Source organism: Ictalurus furcatus, chromosome 12 (assembly GCF_023375685.1).
Source record: "Ictalurus furcatus strain D&B chromosome 12, Billie_1.0, whole genome shotgun sequence".
Taxonomy (NCBI): Eukaryota; Metazoa; Chordata; class Actinopteri; order Siluriformes; family Ictaluridae; genus Ictalurus; species Ictalurus furcatus.
Window position 1 is genome coordinate 12,335,673 of NC_071266.1, and position 12,993 is coordinate 12,348,665.

The 12,993-nt window shown below is 38.3% G+C and overlaps 1 protein-coding gene across 2 annotated transcripts in view; it reads right to left on the reverse strand.

Moving 5' to 3' along the window:
- Positions 1-295: 295 nt before the first annotated feature.
- The window catches only part of dgke (diacylglycerol kinase, epsilon), a 14,462-nt gene continuing 1,764 nt past the window's right edge, over positions 296-12,993 (reverse strand). The window contains exons 2-11 of one of the 2 annotated variants that reach the window (XM_053638371.1): positions 12,703-12,862; positions 12,427-12,546; positions 12,096-12,239; positions 9,311-9,468; positions 7,495-7,543; positions 7,295-7,408; positions 7,130-7,201; positions 6,033-6,160; positions 4,468-4,579; positions 296-3,536 (exon numbers count right to left, since the gene is read on the reverse strand). In XM_053638371.1, the coding sequence (XP_053494346.1) occupies positions 3,324-3,536; positions 4,468-4,579; positions 6,033-6,160; positions 7,130-7,201; positions 7,295-7,408; positions 7,495-7,543; positions 9,311-9,468; positions 12,096-12,239; positions 12,427-12,546; positions 12,703-12,862 (1,270 nt within the window). In that variant the 3' untranslated portion in view covers positions 296-3,323. Of the gene's footprint in view, positions 3,537-4,467; positions 4,580-5,246; positions 6,161-7,129; positions 7,202-7,294; positions 7,409-7,494; positions 7,544-9,310; positions 9,469-12,095; positions 12,240-12,426; positions 12,547-12,702; positions 12,863-12,993 lie in introns of those variants that run through there. The other variant, XR_008387324.1, reaches the window with a different exon arrangement.

The following is a 12,993-nucleotide window of genomic DNA, read 5'->3' on the forward strand; positions in this document are numbered from 1 at the left end:
TTTGAACGCCCTTTATTCATCTTAATTTATTTTCACTACCATAGCTTGCTTCATATTACATCCACGGTATGTTAGCCTACATGTTTATTAATTCTCGCCAAGCAGATTCTTTTGAATGAACAGTGTCTGTTTTGTGCCATGCGTAATTCATGAATGCTGTTCATTGACCTTTCACGTGCCTGTCTTAAAACTCAAGAAAGCATATTGTTTGGAGGCGACATGAAATACATGTAATGTTATTATATATTATAGAGGTATTTATATTTATGTTTATATAACCCCAACTAGAGTCCCCCAAGTGTATCTCGGCCATTTCCACCACTGCTAATCACAATACTTAAGAAATGATGGAAAAGACATCAATCCTGTTTGCTTGGACATTCATTCTTTATTTCATCAATCACATTCAGAATTTCTCAACATTTGAAAGAGAAATTAACATTTGTGCAATCTGTTATGAAATCTCTCAAAGCATCTGTGGCTTTGTGTCATGAAGATGTTTAATGCAACAAGAACAGCAATATAAAATATTGGCAAGATAACAACTAGATATAAATGCCAAATGAATACTGTATGATTTCGATCTCGCTGGATTCAATAATACATACATGACCATATTTAGAATTAATATAGCTTGTGAACTGCAAAGTAACAGCAAATTCTTGAGTTTGTCAGTCATTCAACTGAATAAAAAGTTTAATAAATAACACTTTTGCCAAATGGAATCTAACCTAAACTCCAAAATCTTAGCACATCCAAAAATATTAATTCGTAATCGTTCAGAAAATCTCACATAGGGCACACATAGGGCTAATTGGTTTAGTGATTATTCTACTATATCTATATATTTCTAGTATTAAGTAATCACACTTTGATAAGATCTCAGTTAGGCAAATTATTTTAACCTAAAATTCAATATATTGAAAGGAAAGAATAGGACATTTTTCAAACTTTTTTGGTCTAAAATCCAGAAGAGAAGCACTACAGCCTCACACATACGAAAGACAGACAGTTAAATTAAATACAAATGTATTCAATGTAAAGTAGAGGTGTGCACACCATCAATTACAACAACAACAACAACAAAAAAAAACCCACAGGAACAGCTATTTCTAATTTAGATTTGGTATAATTCTGTAAAGTGAAAAATCCAATAATCCATGAAATTATTCCTCGGCCCAATCCTACAGTGCGTGTAGTCTGAACGTTTCTTCAGAGATCGTTGGTGCCTCTGGTGAGAGTACGTAGCTAGAAAAGTTAGCTTGCTTTGTTAATCTAGTCTGAAAACAAAGCTAGTACAAAGCCGAGCATGTGACACGTAAATCAAACTAATTTTCACGCTAATTAGTGTGTTATTTAATTTGTGTTTGACTAAATAGATTTAGAAGATATACAGTATACAGTAGTTATTAATGTTTCAGTAGGAACTTAAAAAAAAAAAGAAGCTGCTGAACAGGCCACGCCCACAAGCGCCAAACATGTACGGTAAAGCTGTGGCAGATTGCTTGAGTACGCGTCTACTACCATATTCATTCATCTTCATTAAAAGAAAATTTGGTTTAAATATGCTAATAGGTATATATTTTGGGTAATTAAAACCAAGCAAGTTCTTAAAATGTTCACGCACACCTCTACTACAGTGTAAGTGGAAAATGCAACTAAAACACATGGCAGTGAGTTATGGCAGTGCATCAGGAAAGGACAGTGTATAAATAAAATAAAACAATAACAATTTGTAAAAAAAAACCCCAACACAATACAGGTGAAGGGTTTTTTTGGTCCTGTGACTTCACAGCTTTACAGTAAACATGTGTCGATAATTGGTTAAGACTATTGTTATCATGGCAACCGCAATATATTATTATCAATATATACGAGTTCTCTGAAATGTGGCAGTCATTAATAATTATGAATTTATATATACACCTATATGTATTTATACATACACACATACATACACACATACATACATACATACATACACACACACACACACGTATATGTATGTATTATACTCATATTTGGACAATATAGTTAATGGTGCTAAAATATTAGGTATTTAATGTGGTAGAAAAATTCATAAACTCAAACATTCATCAGGTTTGTAAACGGAAAAAAAAAATCTCAGGACCAAAAAAACAAAAAAAAGAAAGAAATGTAGATTGCAGACAATGCAGAATGAAGGTCATGTGACTCAAACAGGACTACGTATATAAAATATATAATAAATATATAATAACTGACTGCCCTGTGGCCCTAAGCATAAAGCTCTTATTGCACAAAACTGCTTGCAAAGCTTAAAAAAAAAACTCCTGCAGCTAGTTTTTAATGAGACAAAAATCAGTGCATGTGATCATCGCTTATACGGCGTGACATCATAATGTTCAGTGTTTCAGAAACAGTGCTGTTAATGCAGACCTGCCAACCCTGCAGAGGAAATAATGTGTAGCTAAAAAACCAACACCACCACAAAAAAAAAACCAGGACATTTTCAATATAGCCACTTGTGTCAGGTAGAATCTGGAGTGTGCATATACACAGGGTTTGACGGTAACCACCACATGGTTTTACAGTGTATACACACTTTCTTATTAATTTCTACGTAACAATTTTTTCCCCAAATGTGTGCATGTAAACAGACAAGCGGCTGCTTCCCCCCCACCATTTGATGGTCACCATAAAACAGTGTATATATGAGCAGTCCAGATTATACAAGAAGAACACTAGCATGTTAGTAAACAGGCTAACCTAAAAATTACTGTGTAACCAACAAGCTAGCATTTAAGTAAACAGGCTAACCTAAAAACTAGCATGTAAGCCACAAACAAACATTTAAGCAAACAGGATAACCTAAAAATTAGTGCATAACCAACAAACTAGCTTGTAAGTAAACAGGCTAACCTAAAAGCTAGCATGTAACCAACAAACTAGCATTTACATAAACAGGCTAACCTAAAAACTAGCATGTTATTAAATCATAAAATCCAAGTCTAAGGTAGAAACAGAAGTGTGCGTATTTGTTTTAGGTGACATAGTAGAGACGGGAAATGTTTACATTCACACCTTCTTTTAATTCTAGAAAATACGGGTTACAGACAATAATTAATTAGAATGCGCACACGTAAGCCCTGAATATATACACACACTCCAGTTTCCATTGCAGCGGATAAGAGTGCATGAAGGTGGGCAGGTCTGTAAACGTTACACTTTCAGTTTGTAATTAGATTTGTGAATGTCATTCAGTGAAAAAAATGAATGAATTTTAAATGAAGCAGCCAGAGCAGACCGCTACAGCTGCATGGCTTTGGGATGCAGCCGAAGCCTCACTGAGATTCTGAGCTGTTCTCCGGAGCGTGAGCATGCTTTCCCGATGGCCCTTCAGCGTCCGAAGCGCTGGACTCTTCATCGTCGGTCTGCTCGGAGCTGTGGTACAGCATGAACGCCTGAGTTTTGTGTGTGATGGTGATGGTGCATGGGCCCTGAGCCCACGGCTCTCCGTCCACCTGCATCGGCATGCGCGAGCTCTTCAGGACCAGCTGCATGATCAACACGCACATCATAAACATCTTAACGAGCCATAAGGCATGATAATCACATGACACCAATTAAGGTTAAATTAGTTCATCCAATCACACATGCACGTCATCATATGACATCACTTTTTAAAACACCTGTTTTAACTGCACAGTACAACATCCTGCTGACATCTCTGTGATTAAAGGGACAGTGTGTGATATTTAGTGCCCTCTGCTGCCTGTGAATGTGCACTGACAGAAGCACGCTGCTGAAACTACACATGCCTAGTAAGTTGCCTTTTTAGAAGAAGGAAGAAATAAATAAATAAAATAAAAAATAAAAAATAAAAAAAAAGGATTAAGGCTGACCACTTCAGTTCCAGCTGAGGGAGGAGCTAATTTCGGGACCAGAAAAGTGTTTAACCAAATGCCTGAAACTATTAAATGATCCGGAGTTACTGCACAAAAACAAACTCGGTCACAGATTTTCTATTCTTTAAAATAATTAATTAAATGATACATTTTTTGTTTATAATAAAAAAATATTACAACCCGCTTCTTTAAATATAGCTGGCTAACTCAGTGGTTCACTGCTCATACTCTAGAACTGGGGTTCTCAGACTTTTTGTAGTAAAAATAAATTCCAGATCAATTCATGACCATAATTAGTTTGTTATTTAAATGTGTACAATAATGATTTGGTTCTTTGTTGCAGCCATAGAGCTTTTACTCCACCCACAGAACACATTATATCTGATATGAGATTATTTACTGCCATTATTTATATTATATAGAACCCATTCAAATTTCCATCAAGGTTACAAAATAACCATTAAAGAGCTGATTAATATGAAATTTTTATAGTAATGATTAAAGTGAATTTGCTCATAGCATGAGTGTGTCTATAATTACTTATCAAATCTGCTAATACACACACACACACGATCCTCACCCTCACTGTGTGTGCCTGGCCCAGTCGAACAGGGTTGGCGAGTTTGACCTGGATCTGAGCACAATGGAACGATCCAAACACCCCGACCACCTCCAGCAGCCCATCATCCAGCCTGGGTACACACACACACAGGATTAAATCAGTACACATGGCACATAATACACATTACTAAAGGTATATAGTACAGAAATGTGGCTTAAATCTGAAGTTGATCAACTAATTGACCTTTTAGTTATAACTGATTGATTGATTGATTACAATAGATAGCAACAGAATGTACTCTAACATGCTAGGTGGTGGGTTAACACGTGTGACCCGACACTTGCATTTAACATGACATGATTATTTTATGCTTGTTACATGGGTAGACGAGTAAGACTTTTTGAGATACGTAGATGGATAATCACCTGGCCCGTGGTTACAGTTTGTAGGACAGTACAGGACGTTTCATCTTGCTTTATATGAACGCCTTTAGAGTCATTCAAAGGGAGGAATTGTGGGATTATACCCCCCCCCCCCCATGATTATTTGTTGATGGATATACAATTTATTCATTTTAAAATCATTTAAATTTAATGTGATTTCGGCAACTGTCTTTGTTCATTCAGGATTTATACAAGTTTACATGATTTACCTTTTTTAGCCTTGGGTATTATCTATAGCAGTGGTTCTCAACCCAGGAGAGATCAGAAGGGGACGTAAATTATGTTCAAGAAAAAAAAAAAAAAAAAAAAAAAAAAAAAAACCAGACAGAGCATCTAGTCACTTTTTGGACAAACCTTATTAACTTTCCAAATGTGGCAGTACTGTCCTGCAAGCGCGAGGTCTTGCTTTCCCGCTGCACTCACACCTCTCTCTGCGTCTGCTCTGTTCAGTGAGTGTCTGAGAGCTGGAGATTTAACAACGTCATGGATAACAAGACGCGCCCTTCCTCCCAATTTACATAATTTTTACGCGAATGGTCTTAGAATGCAAGACGAATGCAATACAACATGTTTTACATGTAAAATAGTCCACGTTATTACAGCCTAGTTCTCTTGTTCAAAGTAGTTATAGTGTTCAGAAACATTTTTGATCATAAAAAAACAAAAACATAAAAGCTACGTAAAGTAGAACCTCTGATCTACAGTATATGGTCCTCGTGCACGAACACACCAGTATAAAAGTATAAAAGTTGGCTGTGTCCGATTTTTATTTGGTCTAGGCTAGAACACCCAGGTTGTCATCGTGCACATGATGAAGAATCTCTTTTATTATAACCTGGTTGCTGGTCTCCTGCTTCTTCAGTCATCTTACTTCTGATGAACCTGCAGTATATTGATGGTCTTCCAGACAGATTAACAACATCTTTTCACTCGTCTGAAAATCAGCCTGCGTCCCAAATGCCAGAATTCATGTCTCTAGTTAGTGTCCTGACTTAAAGCATTGGCGATTTTACAAAATGCCCCAGATGCTAGACTGGACAGAATGTGACATTTAGAAACAACCCCCAGGACAATACAACAAAATAAAATAAAATTAGGGTGTGGTTCGTTAAGGCTCTTGAAGGTTCGGTCAGGACTTACCGTGTTGGAGGACACGGCTCGTCTCCCATCCCCTCCCACAGCCGGCAGCCTCCACCCCAGTAGCCGATATTGCACACGATGATGCCCTCCAGACTGGGCAATGGCACCCGCTCTCCATCCAGCTCCAACTGTCTCGCGCACACACACACAAGGGTATGTTTTAACTCCAGCTTCCATCAAGAACACACAGCTTCTGGCTTCTATCACTGTTTATCATTATATCACAATATTGTATTTCAAAGAATTACAGTAATTATTATATCACTCCTCAGTCTGAACAATCTAAAGGCCGGTCTGACAGACTTTGGCACCATTTACGAGAGCCGAAACCAGTAATTGCTGCCAGACGCATACCGTATGCAAAAACGTAAAAATCTCAACTGAATAATAAACAAACGAACTAAGAAGCAAAAAAGACAAAACTTCCCTGCAGTTCATTTTATTTATCACTACAGTGGAAGACAAATACACGAGCTCTGGGACGCTACCTGAAGCAGCGATAAAATGATGAAAGTTATAAGTGAATATAAAATGTGATCTTGCATACTTCAACTTGACGCACATTTGTAGAAAAACTTGATAGCTGCTGCAGGCAAAAAAAAAACAAAGACTGCGCCCGTTAAAGTAAATTCTATTCATCGCTTCAGTGTGGAAATGACTGGGTGGGTGCGTCCCGCTTTCAAAACCGGACTGTCCTGTTGCTAAGAAACCATGACAACTCATCAGTTTCTAAATACATATTTTATATATTTAATATATAAATATATAATATATATTACAATATCTTCTAAATGACATAGATATTGTAGGTTATGGTTTTTTTTTTGCACCTTCGCCTCATTTAGAATGATACGTTTACATAACTGATCACACCAACATGCATAAAACAACTTAAAAACTGATTTGGACTTGCTGTTGACTAGTGACTAGGTGTACACGCACGCAAGACGGCCGCCGAACATATCCTGCAGTCATTTGGAGTGTGTGAACAATGACGTTGACGTGGCAGCTGCGCAGGCACATGGACGTGTTGTGAAAATGAAGTATATTTGTGCCTCAAGAGCACTTTGTGTGATTGAAAACGTTTACATTTTCACCTCAATCCTTTTGTCCAAGTCTTTACACTCCTGCACCAGACAGTCTTTGGTTCCGTAGAGAAAATACACCACCTGTGAGGAGACGAGACGTCACATGCGTCTAAGTAATATTTTAACGTGTGATTATAATGAACAATATTATAGTCCGTGTTCTATCTCCCAGACCTTGTTGATGATGCGGCTGGAGAAGAAGGACGGCGTCTTTTTGCGGTGTGCATGGAAGTTCAGCGCCATCAGAGCGTCTGGACCCACAGAGAAATAATTATTCATGGACAAAACCTGTCGAGACATCGAGCCACATGAGCCAGAGTCATGTTATCCTACTAAGTAATGAAGACAAACGTGTAATGCTGAAGTGCCCAAACCTTTGGCTTGCGGAAGTAGGTTCCTTTGGAGGCGACTTGAACTTTCCACCTGAAGTGTGAATGCAGTTAAATACAATGCAGTTAAATAACCCAATAAAGAAGTCTTCTGCTCGTACTGCTGGATATCAGAGCAGCTTTCAAAACAGTATCTAGCAGATCGACAAGCACAGGTCCTAAAACAGAGCCTTGTGGAATCCCATATTTAAGCTGCGTTCGACTTCTGTAATATTGAAGCTCATTCGAGCTACAAAGTGGGGAAAAGACACAGACACCTCCATGAAAGCGTGTTTTATTAGCTAGCCAGCTTTCTCAAAACAGCAAGTTTTACACTCAGTGTTATAAATTGAACCAAAATAATATGTCTATGTTGAGTGCTCAAAAGTAAAGACTACTGTAAACTCATTTATAGTAGTGAAGTGATATTTTATTTACTGTTGACACCGTGAGCGGCCATGTTGTCCTGATGTCATATGCTGAGGACATCGACTGCGTCCGAAATGGCGTACTACCCTACTACACAGTAGGCAAAAAGCAGTACTCCAGAGGGGTAGTATGTCTGAATTCTCAGTAGGCGAGAAACAGTAGGTGAGAAATACCTGGACGGCGTACTGCTTCCGGTGAGATTTTGCAGCATGCAACCGATGGACACTATGAGAGTCAAAAATTCCCATAATGCAATGGGACTGGAGCCGACAAGCAGAGAAAAAGAAAATGGCGGAAGACAGCATGTCGGCTCTTTTTAAGTATTAAACCTTGGTTAAACAGGACTTGTTTAACAATACCCGAATAAATTGTTAACTTGTTGAAGGTTTAAATAAGAAAACAGTTGTCACAGCATTTGAAACCGTTTTTGTGATCTCCATCATGCCTTAACCGGCCGAGCTAACGGCAACGAATTCACCTCAGCCTGTTAACCGCGCCCACATTACATTACTAATTCAGTTCACTTTCCTGATGTGCATTTTGCCATTGGTGCGGTTGCTTTAATCTGGTAACCCCTTTAAGATTTTTGTGTTTATGATGATGTCGAAGGTCACATGACAATACCAACATGTCCGGGATTGTAGTCATACTACACACACATACTGATTAGTACGTACTGTTTCAACAGCCGTGCAGTAGGTACTGCATCGAATTCAGTACGTACTGTCACAGTACAGTACGTGACATCGGACATCATCCTAAATTTAAGTAAGAATTCTTTGGTTTTCCCTAGATAGAGGTCAGAAATTATGAGCTTTAGTTGAGCGGTGCTTTAAACATGGTGACCCACAGGGCTGTGCTTCAGAGCTGTTCATGTTTTTATTGCGTGCGCTACTATATGGAAATTTTATATGTTGACATTTTTATTTTTATGGCTATGATAATGATAGCTGGCTGTTACAGACGAGGATGGCGGTACAAAATCAGAAAAAATGTCAGGTTACATCTTTCAAAATTTGTGTCAAATTTTGTCAGCAGTGCCAAGGTGAACTAAAGTGCTTAAAATTCAAATAGCACGGATTAATACGATTTTATATGGGCAGAAAATAGGTAAATGGCAGAATTTTGTTTTCAGGTGAGTTCCTAGCGCCCTCTAATGTTCCACAGTGTGTTTGCCTGGTGTTAAAACAAGCGCCACATCTATTAACATAAGCAAAATTCTTATTGATAAACAACACAATTGTGGAACTTTAATACAGGCCGATTTATCAATTAAGGGAGATGTCAGTGTGATCCCAGCACTGATCATATACATTATATTAAATATTATTCTTCTCATGTATATAAACTCGACACGTATATAGGCTGTGTCTCGGTGAGTGTGCAGACTGACCTGTCCATCTTGACCACTTCAGCCTCCAGAACGTTCCTGATCACCTGCTCGATAGGAATCTCACCAGCGTAACCCGAACCCCAGCCCAGAGAGTTAGACAGGTCGTTCCCTGTCCCGAGAGGAAGGATGGTCACACGTGGGATGAACTGATCCTGACCCTGACCGAAGACAAGACAGACAGTCAGATAGTGAGAGGAAGAGAGCAAGAAGAGCAACAACATGATCGTTAAACACTCTTTCTCCTATCTTTATAATATCTTCTCGTAGGGCTGCATGATTATGGCCAAAATGATAAACCCGATTATTTTGATCAATATTGAGATCTCGATTATTTATCACGATTATTAATTGATTTTAGTGACAACATATTTTTATTGCACTTTCACATTTATTAAGTTTTCTCATGCCACAATATAACACACAAGTAGGCATGATAAAACTTGAGCTGGTCAATTATGACAGAATTTAGGAACATAATGTGAGCCATGACAAATTAATTTACCTTTTGAAAAACTAAATTTAATCTTTTCAGTTAATTTTACAGACTGTATGCAACCGTTAACCTGTTCCACCTTGTAAACAAATACAATAAACATCAATATTCAGTGTTTGACGTCTGCTCCTCTTATATATATTTAAAGCTACACTATTAGACATTTTCCGCTGTCATGGTTCTGGGCTGGAGCCAGTTCTCAATCTGCTCCTTGTATATTGTGTATATATCTGAAGAATCTCATATAGGATGTGATTGGGTGAGTTCATTGACCCGTCAGATGCAAAGCGCTTTAGTTTAATGGTGTTCATTACTGATGCTCTGATCAGGATTTTTACAGCCGATACCGATCCAGATACCAATCTTTTTTTGTTTAAACTTTAACCAGGAGGTCTATCATAAACAGTTAAATGTAAGCTCTCTGCTCACGGTCACTGTTAATTGAATTAAAATAATAGCAATGAGATACTGTTGGTTAATTGATAAATAAACAAGCATAAAATATTTATTTTTAAATAAATTAGAGTCCTAATTAAAAGCAAACTAACACAAAAATGATCCATATTAGGAAAAAGGCTAATAGCTTTCTAAGGAAACAGCGAACTAAGCTTAATGTCAACTTGATAGTAAATGCAACCCATAGTAATTAAACATTTTCTGTTTTTACATTTTAGTAGTTTTATTTTTGTTTGTTTATCAGTTGTAGATTGGTTTCCCCAGTACAGTGTCCATGTCTGCTGATAATAGTGTTTTTGGGGGATTGAACCAAAACATGGAAACTGGAGTTGACTTATCTAGTGATATCTGGCAACCATGAGTTTAAATGAAGTGAAGGAGAGCTGCAGCGTGCTGTATGTGTACAGACTGAACAGTTGCTACTCTTGATTATGATTGGTGAGGAATTTTTTAATAAAGAAGTTTGAATTAAACCCACCTAGCGTTAGCATTATTATTAATTTACTCCGCCCGATGCCGCTGTGTCTACACGAGCAGGTTACAGTCATTTTGCGTGATTGATAAAAGATGGCAGTTGTAAGATCGGGAAGTTGAAGCAGATGATGTACAGTGTTACTTGTCATCATAATGGCTTCTTTGCAGTATTTACACACTTATTCGGTTGACTGAGATGATGAAAAGCAGTGTGAAAGCAACTGTTGCTCGGTGTAGATGCATTTTGGACTTCCTGTAGTTTTTTATCCCGATTGTATTATACAACTCCGAACAGGTCACTCGCACCGGTGCAAATAAATATTTATTCAGTCCCAAAAAACTTTTCAGTCGCAAACGCGAATGAAATTGTTGCTCTGTAGAGCCCTGAGTTTATCTGCGAAGTTTTTTCCCATTCTACGTGATGACGTTTAATGTCCCCGACAACCTCTGTAGTGCCATTTAGCATCATGTTAATGTCATGATTTCTCCTCGCGCAAAAGCGCTGGAGCTTGAAGCGAAGCTGGCAGCTTGAGGGCTAAAACGCTAACTCCATTTGGGGCTTTTGGCACTACAAAATGACGTCATCCCTGCGCCACTCTATGGTGATTGGCTGCAAGTGTAGGAAGCGCTTGATTTGATCTGCAGAGGAGTTTTCGATTAGCGAAGGACAACCTTTAAACTTTAATATCGCAGTCGATCATGTTAATTTAATTGTGGGAAATCAAAATCGCAATCGATATTCGATTAATTGTGCAGCCCTATCTTCTCGTGTGTTAACCTTCTAATCAGGTAGAACCGGTGCTAGAAAATTTCCATAGTAATACTTCTTAAATAAATAAATAAATAAATAAATAAATAAATAAATAAGTCATAATTAGTCACAATTAGTCATAATTAACCGTAGAGGGAAAATCCTCCAATGAGACAGAATGTAAAATATTTACATTTTTAGTCTAAATTTTGTTAGCTTAATCTCGATTCGGCAATTTCAATCTTACCATTCCTTTCATTTCACACTATATAAACTATCGATAGCTCAGGATGAAAAATTTTATTAATAATTAGTTGATAATCCAAACAAAATAGTACTTCAATTATTTATCGTTGACTGCTTGCTGTGAGCACTATGACCTGTGCACCAAACATAAAAAATGCATAGAGTTATTTCATACAAGGGCAGCTGTGATCTTTTTATTTCTGCATCGTCACATAGACACCACACAGAAAGAAAAACTTTCCATCAAAATTTAAACAACTGTGTGTGATACAACTCTGACGCATGTACATTTTGTATTGTTTTGAGGAACCGGAGATATTCTAACATTACATTTGTGATGACATCATGAAGCAGTGTGTGTGTACCTTCTGTTTCATGGCATCGATGGCATCCAGCACCCAGCCCACTGTACCGTCTCCTCCACACACCAGCACACACACACAGCCAGGGGGCAGCAGAGTGCACAGCTGCAGAGCTTTCGAAGGTGAGATCTCAGACAGGTCAAACACCTAGATCACACACACACACACACACACACACACACACACACACACACAGTGAATGAGAATTCCCTGTGAATAAGCTGAGTGCTTAACTACTATCAGGGCTGCTGTTCTAGAAAATTAATATCTTCTGACCAATCAGGAGGCAGAACACGAAAGCGCTCTTTGTGTCACATCATTGAGACTGAGATACCTGCACCGGGTTGAGTAGGGTTCGAAACTCTCCGAGCAGCTCTTCGCCCATGTTGTTTCCACTGCGTGTGTTAGCGAGCACCAGCAGGGGGCTCCACCCACTTCCACACACTGCTGCAAGCTAATCTCATACATATATACACACACACACACACACACACACACACACACACCCCTTTACTGTATACAATTACATTTTTAAAAATCTGGACCTTCATGATATGGTACTACTTTTTAGAGGGAACACACTGTGTATATATAGGGGGCGGGGCTTTACCTTGCAGTACTCATCCGGGTGTCTGCGCCGCAGTTTGTTCAGCTGGTACAGGTACGAGGGAGGAATGATGATGGAGCGGAACTCGCCCAAATCGCAACACTCGTCATCGCCGAGAGCTGGTTTGCAGTCGTCGTGAACCGTCGTCTGACACCACACACACCTGCGCGCACATAAAAGAATATAGTTTGGCTAACAATTACGTTAACACAATATTCTCTGCATCCAAAATGGACCAAGACATGATGCATGATAACATGAGTTGAACAATTTGGTTTATTGTAAGAGACATTA